We start from the raw sequence: 15,083 nt of genomic DNA, 5'->3' as shown, positions 1-15,083 counted from the left end.
CATTGGTAATCATTTTCCAATGTTCCTTAGATTCAGGATCAGTTCCTGAGGATTGGAGAATGGCTAATGTTATCCCACCTTTTAAGAAAGGATTGAGTGAGAAAACAGAGAACTATCATCCTGTCAGCCTAACATCAGTAGTGGGGAAGATGCTAGAGTCCATTATTAAAGATGAAATAGTGGCATATCTAGATAGCAGTGATAGGATTGGGCCGAGCCAGCATGGATTTACCAAGGGCAAATCATGCTTGACTAATCTATTGGAGTTTTTCGAGGATGTAACCAGGAAGTTAGACAAGGGAGATCCAGTGGATGTAGTGTACCTCGATTTTCAGAAGGCATTTGATAAGGTCCCACACAGGAGATAGGTGGGTAAAATCAGAGCTCATGGCATTGGGGGGAAGATATTGACATAGATAGAAAACTGGTTGGCTGATAGAAAGCAAAGGGTAGCAGTGAATGGGTGTTTCTCAGAATGGCAGGTGGTGACTAGTGGGGTGCCACAGGGCTCGGTATTGGGACCACAGCTGTTTACTATTTACATCAACGATTTAGATGAAGGCACTGAGAATAACATCAGCAAGTTTGCTGATGATACTAAGCTGGGTGGCAGTGTGACATGTGATGAGGATGTTAGGAGAATTCAGGGTGACTTGGATAGGCTGGGTGAGTGGGCAGATACTTGGCAGATGATGTTTAATGTTAATAATTGTGAGGTTATCCACTTTGGGAGTAAGAACAGGAAGGCAGATTATTATCTGTGCGGTGTAAGTTAGGTAAGGGAGAAATACAAAGAGATCTAGGAGTCCTTGTTCATCAGTCACTGAAGGTGAATAAGCAAGTGCAGCAGGCAGTGAAGAAGGCTAATGGAATGTTGGCCTTTATTATAAAGGGAATTGAGTACAAGAGCAAGGAAATCCTTTTGCATTTGTACAGGGCCCTGGTGAGACCACACCTGGAGTATTGTGTACAGTTTTGGTCTCCAGGGTTAAGGAAGGACATCTTGGCTGTAGAGGAAGTGCAGCGTAGATTCACAAGGTTAATTCCTGGGATGTCCGGACTGTCTTACGCAGAGAGGTTAGAGAGACTGGGCTTGTACACGCTGGAAATAAGGAGATTGAGAGGGGATCTGATTGCAACATATAAGATTATTAAGGGATTGGACAAGATAGAGGCAGGAAATATGTTCCAGATGCTGGGAGAGTCCAGTACCAGAGGGCATGGTTTAAGAATAAGGGGTAGGTCATTTAGGAGTTAAGAAAAACTTCTTCTCCCAGAGAGTTGTGGGCGTGTGGAATGCACTGCCTCAGAAGCCAGTGGAGGCCAATTCTTTGGATGCTTTCAAGAAGGAGCTAGATAGGTATCTTACGGATAGGGGAATCAAGGGATATGGGGGCAAGGCAGGAACCAGGTATTGATAGTAGATGATCAGCCATGATCTTAGAATGGTGGTGCAGGCTCCAGGGGCCGAATGGTCTACTTCTGCACCTATTGTCTATTGTGTTGAGAGTTAAGGGGCAAAAGTTTAGGGGTAACACGAGGGGAATTTCTTTACTCAGTGGTAGCTGTGTAGAACGAGCTTTCCAGTAGAAGTGGTAGAGGCAGGTTCGGTATTGTCATTTAAAGTAAAATTGGATAGGTATATGGACAGGAAAGGAACGGAGGGTTATGGGCTGAGTGCAGGTCGGTGGGACTAGGTGAGAGTAAGCTTTCGTCACGGACTAGAAGGGCCAAGATAGCTTGTTTCCGTGCTGTAATTGTTATATGGTTATAGACACAGGAGCAGAATTAGGTCATTCAGCCCATCAAATCTGATCCATCATGGCTGATTTATTTTCCCCCTCAATCCCATTCTTTTGTGTTCTCCCCTGACCTTTGACACATTTACTAATCAAGACTCTGTAAAACACATTACAGGCACATCCCTCCTCACCACTGGTAGCACCTACAGAAGGTGCTGTCTATAGAAGGCAACATCCATCATTAAAGAAAACCATATTCTGCCACACCATCTTTTCACAGCTACCATCAGACAATATGTACAGAAGCCTCAAGTCCCACACAACCAGGTTCAAGAAAGCTACTTCTCTTTAACCATTTGATTCTTGAAATAACCAGCAAAACCCCAATCACTATAGTTTAACAAAACTATAAATGCTGCTTTATATTGAAATGGATTATTTTGTGTCAAGAAGTATACAATTTGTTTTTCTTGTGATTGCTGCTTGTATGATGCGGTGTGCTTTGTTGTTGCTGCAAGTTTTTCATTGCACCTGTACAGAAATGCATTTATGCATCTGACAAACCTAACTTAAAATAAACAGTAAATGCTGGAGAGAATAAAAAAACCTCAGCATTCAACCATCATTTGTAGAAACAGTCAACATTTCAGGTTTTCAAAACTCTTCAGCGTGATTGAGATAAGGAAAGATCCAAGTTGCTATGAGTGAGAAGATGGGGGAGAGAGGAGTTAAAGAGCCTGAGATAGGGTAAGTAAAATGGTTTAATACTGGCAGTTACAGTGTTCTTCATCTTGCAATGAGTTGTTAATGAGACCAACAAACTCCCCAGTACAAGAAATGCTAAGAAAAACATCTAATGTGAGACAAGAACCAAAATGGAAAATACCATCAGGCAAGAGTAAAAGAGTAGCACGCAGTGTTTTTGACAACCTGAATGTGGCCTCATCGTGGTAGTATAGGCGGCCATGGACTGATATGTTGGAATAGGAATTGTAATGGGTGGCTAAATCACACTTCCCATTCCAACATCAGTTCATGGTCCTCTACTGCTGAGATGAGGTCACACTCAGGTTGAAGGAGCACTTATATTCTGTCTAGGTAGCCTCCAACCTGATGGCATGAATATTAGTTTCTCGAACTTCTGGAAATTGCCTCTATTGCCACTATTCTCCATTCCTATTTCCCTCTCTCAACTTATCTCCTCACCTGTCCATCACTTCCCTTTCTTCCATGGTTTTCTATCTTTTATCAGATTACCCCCTCCTCCAGCCCTCTACCACTTTCACATCAAACTCCCAGCCCTTTACTTCACCCCTCCCCCAGTTTCCTATCACCTACTGCCCTCTACTTCTTCCTCCCTTCTCCCACTCCTCCCCCCACCTTCATATTTTCGCATTCTCCCCTTCTTTTTCAGTCTTGATGAAGGGTCTTGTCCCGAAACGTCGGCTGTTTACTCTTTTTCATAGATGCTGCATGGCCTGCTGAGTTCTTCCAACATTTTGTGTATGTTTCTTTAGATTTCCAGCATCTGCAGATATTCTTGTGTTCGGGACCTCAAACAGGTTTCTCATCTGGAATTCTGGATTGCCCTAGCATTGAGTCTTTTTGCTAATATCTCCAAACGCTCGAATCAAAAATGGCCGTTCATTACCATCCAGTTCAATGGAATTACAGGTAGAAGATGGTCTGGAGAGTCTGCCTACGCCTTAAGTGACTTCAGCCGCACTTCAACAGCGCCAAACATTCCATACCAGAGGACAGAATTCCCTTTTAAGGAAGTAGACCGCCTTACGTCACCAGCACTCAGAAGGTCCAAGAGAGAAGCAACGCCCGTTCTCCAATCCCGCCGGAAACGACGCACACTAAGGGGCGGAATTAAAAAGAAAACCGTGCCCCATATTTGATTGAATGTCTCACAGACCAGTGAGAGGGCACTCTCGCCGAAGATGACGTTAGACAATTGGCGAAGGGCGGGGTGGGAGAGAAGGTATCCACTAGAAGGGAGACTTGCTCGAGGAAAGTCGTTTGGAAGTGTTCTTTTCTTGTGTATTGTAAAGTCGAAAGCGGAAGTATTTCGAACATATCTTGACTAGAAGCATCGTCTTCTTCTCTTTAACTTTGGGTGCACTTTGATCTTGGTCCTGCTTGAGTTGCAACGATGCCTGTGTTTCATACGAAGACGATAGAAAGTATCCTGGAGCCCGTGGCTCAACAAATTTCCCATCTGGTTATTATGCACGAAGAGGGTGAAGTGGATGGAAAAGCAATTCCTGATCTTACGGGCCCGGTTGCTGCTGTACAGGCTGCTGTCAGTAATTTGGTGAGGGTAAGTATATCCTCTCTAATCTGGGTGTATTGTAGTCTACCACTACTTAAAATGCAACACAATGAAAAGGATCTTGTTTTCAAAGACAAAGGTGCTCCCAGTATAAATGTTCCATAATTCATTTCTTGCTGCTAGGGTAACAGTACAGTAAGAATTTCCCTCCCAAATAAGTCTACGATGATGTTGAATACAGTTTACAACTTTGGACTGATCGAGTTCCACCACTGATAAATAGACGGTCCACACACAGTTTGGTCTACTGAATAGTTAGACGTGTTGTTCTGCATGGTTCCGATATCTCATTTAAATATGTGCATAATGTTTTACTGGATGTGTACATAATATTGCATTTCCATAAACATTTAATATCTTCATGTTTTAATTGTATAAAGCAAACCATGTCAGAGCTATGAAAGGCTTTGTTTCTTACAAGCAAACGGTGGGGCATCCCCTGCGGGAACGATTTTCCATCGTGACCATAAATTTTGCGACTGATTAAAAACAAGAAGAATAAAACTTTGTAGTGTTATGTTCTTAGAACTCGAGCCTTGAAACCAGGGTTCTTCCTTTTTATTAACTGTAGTTTGTTTTGTGGTTGGTTTGATCGAGAGATTTGTATGACAGCTACCAGAAAGCGTTGGTACGCCCAAAGACAACTGGTTACCTTTTATGAATCTACAGTTTATTGGAATATTTATTGTTGCGCCACGTGTGTATTTATGTTTTTGGCAATATTGAAGAACATAGCGTTACTCAACGATTTGAGGCGTTTTCAGTATGTGTTTCAGATATGTGCAAAGTTGACTCATTTATCACGTAGATGGTTTTCATCACAGAAACATGTTCAATTTTGCTAATTGCTTTTTGTCCATTATCAAATTAAGTGCTGACTATTTGTGGTTAACTGAATATGTGCAACGCTTTTTTTACTTTATATAATTAGAGCTTAAAGTTAAAGTAGAATATTGAGGGTTTTGGAAATCTGGAATTATAAAAGAAACAAACTGATAGCCATTGCTTGACTTTTTGGTGCTGTGGGCTCTATTGATCTCAAAGTTTACTATTTCTGTAGAGGAATATCACCCAGCAAGTTGTTTAGATACAGGTGCTTCTAGTAATGGGGGAGATTATGGATAGGTTGAGTTTTTTTCCTTGGAGTAAGTAGATTGAGAGATCTTTAGGGTAGAAGATCAAAATCTTGTACCCATGATACAGATAACAAAAACAAGAAGAATAGGTTTAGGTGACAGGGAGGGGTTTTTAAATTAATCAGAAGGTTGTTTCTTTTACATGCAGTTGTTATTTGGAATGCTGTACCAGAGAAGGCAGTGGAATCAGTTCTGATTACATACTACATTTAAGATGTATTTTGATAGACAATTAAAGAAAGCCCAACAGGCATAGGAGCTGAATTGAGTCAATTGCCTCTTCGAGTTTGCTGCACTATTCAGTCATGATTGATTTGTATTCTCTCTCACCACCACTCTCCTGCTTTCTTCAACCTTTGACATTGTACTAATCAATAACTATCAAAGTGCACTTTAAATGTACCAAACAACTAGGCCTCCACAGCTGCCTGAGGCAATGAAACCCTTGATATACTGACCTCTGGCTAAAGGGACACCCTTCTGTTCTGAGGCTATGTTCTCTGATCCTTGATTTTTCTGCTATTGGAAATATCCTGCCAACATCCACTTCATCTCAGCCTTTTAATATTTAGTGGTTTTCACTGAGGTTCTCTTCTCTTCAGTGCCTGAGTCAGTGGTGGAGGCAGACACACTAGTGAAGTTTAAGAGACTACTAGACAAGTATATGGAGGAATTTAAGGTGGGGGGTTATATGTGAGGCAGGTTTGAGGGTCAGCACAACATTGTGGGCCAAAGGGCCTGTAATGTGCTGTACTATTCTATGTTCTATGTTCTTCCCCCCCCCCCCCCCCCATTCTTCTAAACTCCAGTGAGTACAGGCCAAGAGCTATCAAACACTCTTCAAATGATGGATTAGGTCTAATTCTGCTTCTATGTTTGTTTGTTTTTTAAATTTTTTTATTAGTTTTTCAAAACATTTTACAAAATTAAAAACCCCAAATCCCAATGGGGAGCATTAATACAGTGCAAGATTAAGCATACAATAACAATATGCTACAAAGGAAGAGAATTTAACAAAAAAGCACCTAAATTAAAGACAAGTGAGCTTAGTGTCCTCCCCAAGCCCCACAACACAAGAAAAAAACAACAACTCCAGACCAACCACCACACAGTATAAAGAGTATAAGTCCAGACAGTCAAACTCCCAGGCTGTGAATACACTTAGCAACAGAGGATAATAATGCCTGCTACCAGAAAAAAAAGGGAGCTGAAAGTAAGGGACCGAAAAGAAGAAAAAAAAGGAAAAAAAAAACCCTAGTCAAGAGGAAAGTTATGAAAGTACTCGATAAAAGGTCCCCAGACCTTATGGAACTTTAGATCCGAATTAAGAACTGAATAATGAATTTTTTCGAGGTCCAAGCAGGCCATAATGTCGTTAAGCCATTGCGCATGAGTGGGCGGGGCAACATCTCTCCATCTAAGGAGGATCAAGCGTCTCGCCAGGAGAGAGGCAAAGGATAGTATTCGGCATTTGGTCGGACCCAGATATAAATCTGTCTCGCCCCAAAAACCGAACAGAGCAATTAAGGGGTTAGGTTCTAGGTGCTGGTTCAGAATACCCGATAATGTAGTGAAGACATCTTTCCAGAATTTCTCCAAGCTGGGACAGAACCAGTACATGTGGATGAGAGAGGCCACGCCCCTCTTGCATTTATCACAGAGTGGACTAATGCCAGGGTAGAATCGAGATAGTTTAGATTTAGACATATGGGCTCTATGAACAATCTTAAACTGTAAGAGGCAATGGCGAGCACAAAGGGAGGTTGAGTTAACCGATTTGAGAACTGAGTCCCAGCTCTCCTTGGATAAGGAGATATTTAAATCCTGCTCCCAGGCCATTTTAATTTTATCCACAGGGGCCCGTCGTAAGGCTGCTAGTTTATCTCGGATAATTGATATTAAACCTTTACCTAGTGGATTTATGGAAAGAAATAGGTCCATAGCATTTTTCGCAGGCATTTCAGGAAAGTTAGGAATTAAAGGAGCAGTAAAGTGTTGGATTTGGAGATATCTGAAAAAGTGAGCGTTAGGCAGGTTGAACTTAACGGAGAGCTGCTGAAAAGAAGCGAAGTGATTATCAATGAAGAGATCTTTAAAATGTCTAATGCCCTTACTGTACCAAACATAGAATGCTGAATCGTACATAGTAGGTAAAAAAAGGTGATTATGTGCGACAGGGCTAGAAACGGAAAACCCCTGGAAACCATAGCATTTCCTGAACTGAGCCCATATACGCAAAGTGTGTCTAACCAGAGGATTAGCTATTGATCTGGGCAGACTGCTAGGGAGTGCAGAGCCAAGAGTGCAGATATAGATAGTTCTTTAGTGGAGCTCAACTCCATTGCCACCCAGTTAGGGCACTCGGGTTGACCGTGGAAGAAAGACCAGAAGGCAGCACAACGTATATTAGCTGCCCAGTAATATAAGCGAAAGTTAGGTAAAGCCATGCCACCCTCTTTTTTAGATTTTTGGAGGTGGATTTTATTAATTCTAGAGCACTTATTCTGCCACAGATATGACAAAATAATAGAGTCTAAGGAATCAAAAAAAGATTTAGGAATAAAAATTGGGATAGATTGAAATAAGTATAAAAATTTGGGGAGAACATACATTTTAACAACATTAATACGACCTACCAAGGACATAGATAGAGGTGACCATTGTACCAGACTCTGTTTTGTAGCATATGAAAGATTGACAAAGTTTTCACGAAAGAGATCTTTAAACTTCCTTGTGACTGTAATTCCAAGATAAGTAAATTGATTATGGACTACTTTAAAAGGGAGATCACGAAATATTAGTTCTTGTGCTTCTTTATTAATTGGGAAAAGTTCACTCTTATGTAAGTTGAGTTTATAGCCAGAGATCTGGCTAAACTGGTCAAGAAGTGAAAACATTAGAGGTAAGGATGTAGACAGATTTGAGAGAAAGAGTAATAAGTCATCAGCATAGAGAGAAACTTTATGCTCAACACCCCCTCTCCAAATCCCGGTCAATTCAGGACAATTTTGAAATGCTATCGCCAGAGGTTCTATAGCCAAATCAAAGAGAAAGGGACTTTGGGGCATCCCTGACGGGTGCCACGTTTGAGATTAAATACTTGGGATTTCTGAAAATTAGTTAGAACAGAAGCAGTAGGACACAGGTACAGCAATTGGATCCAAGAGATGAAACTTTGGCCGAGGTCAAATTTTTCTAAGACTGCAAAAAGGTAGTTCCACTCTATACGGTCAAATGCTTTCTCCGCATCAAGGGAGATAACACATTCAGGAGTCCCAGTTGGAACTGAGTATAAAATATTAAATAGACGCCGAATGTTAAAAAAAGGGAGATGGTTTTTAATAAAGCCTGTTTGGTCATCAGAGATAATGGAGGGAATAACGGTTTCTAATCTATGAGCCAACACTTTAGCTAAGATCTTTACATCAACATTGAGCAGAGAGATCGGCCTGTACGAGGAACACTCTGTTGGGTCTTTGCCCTTTTTAAAAAGAAGAATAATAGATGCCTCATTGAAAGAGGGTGGCAATGCTTCTATGTTTGATGTTAACCCTTTCATTCTTGAGATCATTCTTGTAAATTTCCTCTGAACCCTCTCCAATGGCAAAACATCTTTTAGAAATGGGCCCAAATAGGCAAAGTATAGAAGAATGTAGGCAAAATTTGGGCAAATGGGATTATGTAGGTGGGCAAAAAGGTCAGCATGGATGTGGTGGACTGAAGGGACTATTTCTCTGCTGTACAGCACTAGCTCTACTAGCATAAGCCAGGCTAACATGGGAACTGCTTATTGATTTCAGGAGGAGGAAACCAAAGGTTCATGAGTTGGACTTCATCAGACGTGGATGGGGTCTGCACCTTTAAATTCATAAAGCATAGAAAAACTACAGCCCAATACAGGCCCTGCGGCCCACAATGCTATGCCGAACACATACTTACTTTAGAAATTACCTAGGGTTACTCATAGCCCTCTATTTTTCTAAGCTCCATGTACCTATCCAGGAGTCTCTTAAAAGACCCTATCGTATCCGCCTCCACCACCATCGCTGGCAGCCCATTCCACGCACTCACCACTCTCTACATAAAAATACAACAACAACAACTTACCCCTGACAATCTCCTCTGTACCTACTTCCAAGCACCTTAAAACTGCCCTCTCGTGATAGCCGTTTCAGCCCTGGAAAAAGCCTCTGACTATCCACACGATCAATACCTCTCATCATCTTGTACACAAATTCCTTGCTGGTTACATTTCAGAGGACCTATCCTGGGTCCAACACACAAATACCATTATGAAGACAACACGGCAGTGCCTCTACTTCCTTAAAAGCTTGTGAAGATTCAGCATAACATCTGAAACTTTTGACAAATTTCTATTGCTGTTTGGTGGAGTGTATATTGACTGACTGCATCACAGCCTGGTATGGAAACACCAATGCCCTTAAACAGAAAATCCTACCAAAAGCAGTAGCTATGGCCCAGTGCATCACCAGTAAAGCCCTCTACACCATTGAGCACATCTACACAGAGTGTTGGTGCAGGAAAGTGGCATCCATAATCAGGGATCCCATTTATCCAGGTTGTGCTCTCTTCTTGTTGCTGGCATCAGGAAGAAGATATAGGAACCTCAGGAATCACACCATCGGGTTCAGGAACAGTTATTACCCCTCAACCATAAGGTTCCTGAACCAGAGAGGGTAACCTAAAGACTCGCTCTCAGGGGCTCTTCATCTCAAGTTCTTGATAATTATTTGCTTGTTTATTATTGTTATTATTATTTGTATTTGCCGTTTGTTGCCTATTGCACACTGGTTGTCCATACTTAGTACAGTCTTACATTGATTATATTATGGTTATCTGTTGAATTCTCTGCCTAATGAAGCAGTGGAGGCTACCTCAGTAAATATATTTAAGACAAGGTTGGATAGATTTTTGCATAGTAGGGGAATTAAGGGTTATGGGAAAAAGGCAGGGAGGTGGAGATGAGTCTGTGACCAGATCAGCCATGATCTTATTGAATGGCGGAGCAGGCTCAACAGGCCAGATGGCCTACTCCTGCTCCTATTTCTTTTTTCTTATGTTATTGGATTTATTGAGCATGCCCTCAAGAAAATAAATCTCAGGGATGACATATATGTACTTAATTAATAAATTTTCTTTAACTGCAGCACAATATTATAGGAAAGACATTGTCAAGCTGGAGAATGTGCAGAAGAGACTTATAAGGATTCAAGGGTCTGGACTATATGGAGAGATTTATCATGCTGGATCTTTATTCCTTGATGCATAGGAGAATAAGGGTGGGCAGACATTGTCTTTCTTCCAGGGTTGAGGAGTCCAAAATGAAAGGGCACAGACACAAGGTGAGAGGAGAAGAGATTTAAGAGAGAACTGAGAAGTAACTTTCCACGGAGGTTGCCTCGAATGAGCTGCCACAAAAAGTGGTTGAGGTTATACAATTTCAACATTTAAGAGGTGTATGGAGGGGAGGGGCTTAGAGAGTTATGGGTTGAATGCAGGCAACTGTGACGAGCAAAGAGGATGCTGTGATTGACATGGGCCATTTGGACTGATGAACAGTATAACTCTGATTCTCTATGACTCTTGCCCATCGGTCTCTGTTCTATAACACTGAAGTGCCATGCCATTTACTGTACAAGGCCTTCACTAGTTAAACTTGTTAATATGCAACATTTTGCCCTGTCCATGTAAAATTTCAACTGCCATTCAGATTCTTATCAATTTCAATATACCACCTATATTGTTGTCAGCCACAAACTTGGTAACCTTCCCATTCATATCTAAATAGCTAATGTCTATCATGAACTCAGTGGACTCAACCAATATGTGCAGCACTCTGGACACAGGCCCCCACCCTGGAAAGACAGTTTTTCACTACCATCATCTGACTTCTTCCATCAGACCAATTTTATGCCCATTTGACTTGGCTTACTCTGGATCTCATGATCTGACATTGCCAACCAGCCTACCATGTGTGACCTTATCAAAGATCTTGCTAAAACTTCCTCACTTATTTTGGAGCCTTCATTTCTCAGAAGCCCTGATTTTTTTGTTTTGTTTCTCAGCCATTCTCCTTTTCCTCATTACATTTTCTCATGCATTCTGCTTTACACTTTATCAAAGTTTGCTTATCATTCATTTAATTCAAAATTTCCCCAGCCCTTGGTCTTACAATGCACTTTGCTTAGGGCCATGCTGCAAAGTGATTTGGTCAATGTCCAAACTTGGAGGCATGTACATCCATCCATGCACGTCCTTGAATTGTGTGTGCTTTGCCAAGAACCTGATGTGACTCCTGCCCTCCACTGGCATTCTCCAGCAATGAAATCCCTTGCACCTTAGGTGAGGGTGCTTGTGAGTGCAGGTGTTGGGTAGGCTTCGATGAGTAGAGCTGTTGCTCTCTGCCAAGATGTGAAAGTGGGTAGGAGCTGCTTCATATGTAGCAGCATCACATAGATTCACGTGCTGTCCCTCATTACTATCTGTTGTGCATGATGGAATTTTGCTGGCACCCCAGCTCTCTTAATTCCAGAGATTTTTCTTTGGTAACAAAGTCAGTGGTAGTCACTGGTTGTTGAGTTTGTTACCATAGAGCCTGAGAGCTGTACAGCCAAAGAAAAAGAGGAGGAGACTGGTTCCACATTGATGTATTGAGCTCTTTGTATCTTTGCAATTTAGTTGTATCAGACAATCTGGAAATGGATGATGAATGGTAACTTTGTCAGTGGGGAGGAAAAGTACTAATGCCAAAAAAGTTCTAACATTGTAATTTTTTTTAATATACAGTAAGGGGAAGCCATTTGGCCCATGTGTGCTAATCAGAAAAAAAAAACCTTTGCCACTTTTCAGTACTGGGGTGTTTCTCTGTAGATCACGTTTAAGTGTGATGAAGGATTCTGCCTTTACAATTATTTCACATAACTACTGTACTCTGGGTAGGAAAAATGATCTACATCTACTCTTGAAACCGCTTGATTCTAAATAATGATTTTACCTTGCCTTAGTCTCTGTTCCTCGTGATTTATACACCTGACCCAAGTATAGTTTTGGTTTCTGACTTTACAATAATCAATCATAAGTTTATCCAATCTTTTTCTAAAACTGGCAAATCTTTAGTCCTGTGTATTTCCACTGCACCCTCTTCATTAATTTAAAAAATTGTACTATACCCAACAACTCCAATAAGTTCTGTTGGTTAGAGTAAATGTCTACTTTTTTAAAAAAAAAGTTTCTGCTTATTCTTTTTGAAAAATGTATTGACATTTTTTTCAAAGTTTTATCTACCAAGCTTACAGAATCCGAATCAGGTCTGATATCACTGGCGTATATCATGAAATTTGTTAACTTGGCAGAAGCAGTACAATGCAATACATAATAGAAAAAAAAAGTAAATTAATTACACTAAGTATATGTATATTAAGAATAAAATTAATAGAGCAAAACAGAAATAATACTAAAAATAAATAATGGAGTAGTGTTCATGGGTTCAATGTCCATTTAGGAATTGGATGGCAGAGGGGACAAAGTTGTTCCTGAATCACTAAATGTGTGCCTTCAGGCTTCTGTACCTTCTTCCTGACGGTAACAATGAGAAGAGGGTATGCCCCCCCCCCCCCCATTAAGATGGGGGTCCTTAATATTGGTTGATGATTTTAAGTCTTGAATACTATGGAGGCTGGTACCCAAGATCGAGCTAACTAATTTTATAATTTCTTGTAACTTCTTTTGATCCTGCATAGTAGCCCCCTCACCCCCATTCCAGACAGTGATGTGGCCTGTCAGAATTCTCTCCATGGAACACTTGTAGAAGTTTTTGTGTGTTTCTGGTAACAAACCAAATCTCTTCAAACTGTTGTTTGACGTTTTTAGTTGCATTGATATCCAGGTTAGATCCTCAGAGATCTTGACACCCATGAATTTGAAATTGCTTACTCTTTACACTTCTGATGCCTTTATGAGGATTAGTTTGTGTTCCCTTGTCCTCCACATTCTGAAGTTCCTGGTCAGCTCTTTGATCTTACTGATATTGAGTGCAAGGTTGTTGCTGTGATACCACTCCACCAGCTGGTATGTCTCACTCCTGTATGCCCTTTTCTCCATCTGAAATTCTGCCAACAATGGTTGTATGAATCACAGCAAGCAGGCAGAGGAGTAAGTTGCCAGTTTTTCGGGGAAAAAGTTCAGATTTGTTTTTCAAACTACTTGGGATAAAAGAGGCACGTCTGCGCAGGCAGGTGACCTCAGAGCGGAAGATTTAAAAAGAACACTGCCATATCCAGCGGGCAGCGTCGGAGCGGGCAGCGGAGTGAACGGGTACAGCGTGATAGGGCTTTGGCTCAACGGGCTTAGGCGAAAACGGGGAGAGGCTTCCTGCGATTGTTGAGCCTTACAGTAAAGTGGTAGGTTACAGGCTTATTTATTTAGAGCTGACAGTAGCATTAGTGGTATGCATTTAAGATTAGTGTTGTGCCTGGAGTGCCAGATGTGGGGACCTTGGGAGACTCCCAGCCTCCCCCAGGAATATATCTGCTCCAGATACAATGAGATGAAGCTCCTTCGGGATCATGTGAGGGATCTGGAGCAACAACTTGATGACCTTCAGCTTATTAGAGAAAGTGAGGAGGTGATCGATAGTACCTATAGAGAAATAGTTGACAGCACCTCTGTGACAGTCCCCCTCAGGAATCGATATATAGTTTTAGATACTGTTGGAGAGGTTGACCAGACAGAGGAAGACCACAGTGAAAGGGACTCTGGCACTCTGCCCAGTGCCGTGATCAAGAGAGCAAGGAGAAATGCAGTCGTTTTAGGGGATTCCATCGTGAGGGGAACAGACAAGAGGTTCTGCAAGCCGGACAAGGATACCCGGATGGTGTGTTGCCTCCCTGGTGCGAGGGTACCAGATATCACAATAGACAATAGGTGCAGAAGTAAACCATTCGGCCCTTTGAGTCTGCACCGCCATTCTGAGATCATGGCTGATCATCTACTATCAATACCCGGTTCCTGCCTTGTCCCCATATCCCTTGATTCCCCTATCCATAAGATACCTATCTAGCTCCTTCTTGAAAGCATCCAGAGAATTGGCCTCCACTGCCTTCCGAGGCAGTGCATTCCAGACCCCCACAACTCTCTGGGAGAAGAAGTTTTTCCTGAACTCTGTCCTAAATGACCTACCCCTTATTCTCAAACCATGCCCTCTGGTACTGGACTCTCCCAGCATCTGGAACATATTTCCTGCCTCTATCTTGTCCAATCCCTTAATAATCTTATATGTTGCAATTAGATCCCCTCTCAATCTCCTTAATTCCAGCGTGTACAAGCCCAGTCTCTCTAACCTCTCAGCATAAGACAGTCCGGACATCCCAGGAATTAACCTTGTGAATCTATGCTGCACTTCCTCTATAGCCAGGATGTCCTTCCTTAACCCTGGAGACTAAAACTGCACACAATACTCCAGGTGTGGTCTCACCAGGGCCCTGTATAAATGCAAGAGGATTTCCTTGCTCTTGTACTGAATTCCCTTTGTAATAAAGGCCAACATTCCATTAGCCTTCTTCACTGCCTGCTGCACTTGCTCATTCACCTTCAGTGACTGATGAACAAGGACTCCAAGATCTCTTTGTATTTCTCCCTTACCTAACTCTACACCGTTCAGATAATAATCTGCCTTCCTGTTCTTACTCCCAAAGTGGATAACCTTACACTTATTCACATTAAATGTCATCTGCCAAGTATCTGCCCACCCACTCAGCCTATCCAAGTCACCCTGAATTCTCCTAACATCCTCATCACATGTCACACTGCCACCCAGCTTAGTATCATCAGCAACCTTGCTGATGTTAT

The 15,083-nt window shown here is 41.7% G+C and overlaps 1 protein-coding gene across 2 annotated transcripts in view; it reads left to right on the top strand.

Moving 5' to 3' along the window:
* The first annotated feature begins 3,698 nt into the window (after positions 1–3,698).
* Positions 3,699–15,083, top strand: part of LOC140714433 (vinculin) — a 306,627-nt gene continuing 295,242 nt past the window's right edge. Inside the window, exon 1 of one of the 2 annotated variants that reach the window (XM_073025728.1) lies at positions 3,699–4,068. In XM_073025728.1, the coding sequence (XP_072881829.1) occupies positions 3,901–4,068 (168 nt within the window). In that variant the 5' untranslated portion in view covers positions 3,699–3,900. The remainder of the gene's footprint in view (positions 4,069–15,083) is intronic. The other variant, XM_073025729.1, reaches the window with a different exon arrangement.

Source organism: Hemitrygon akajei, chromosome 21 (genome assembly GCF_048418815.1).
Source record: "Hemitrygon akajei chromosome 21, sHemAka1.3, whole genome shotgun sequence".
Classification (NCBI taxonomy): Eukaryota; Metazoa; Chordata; class Chondrichthyes; order Myliobatiformes; family Dasyatidae; genus Hemitrygon; species Hemitrygon akajei.
This window is presented reverse-complemented; position numbering and strand designations above follow the sequence as displayed.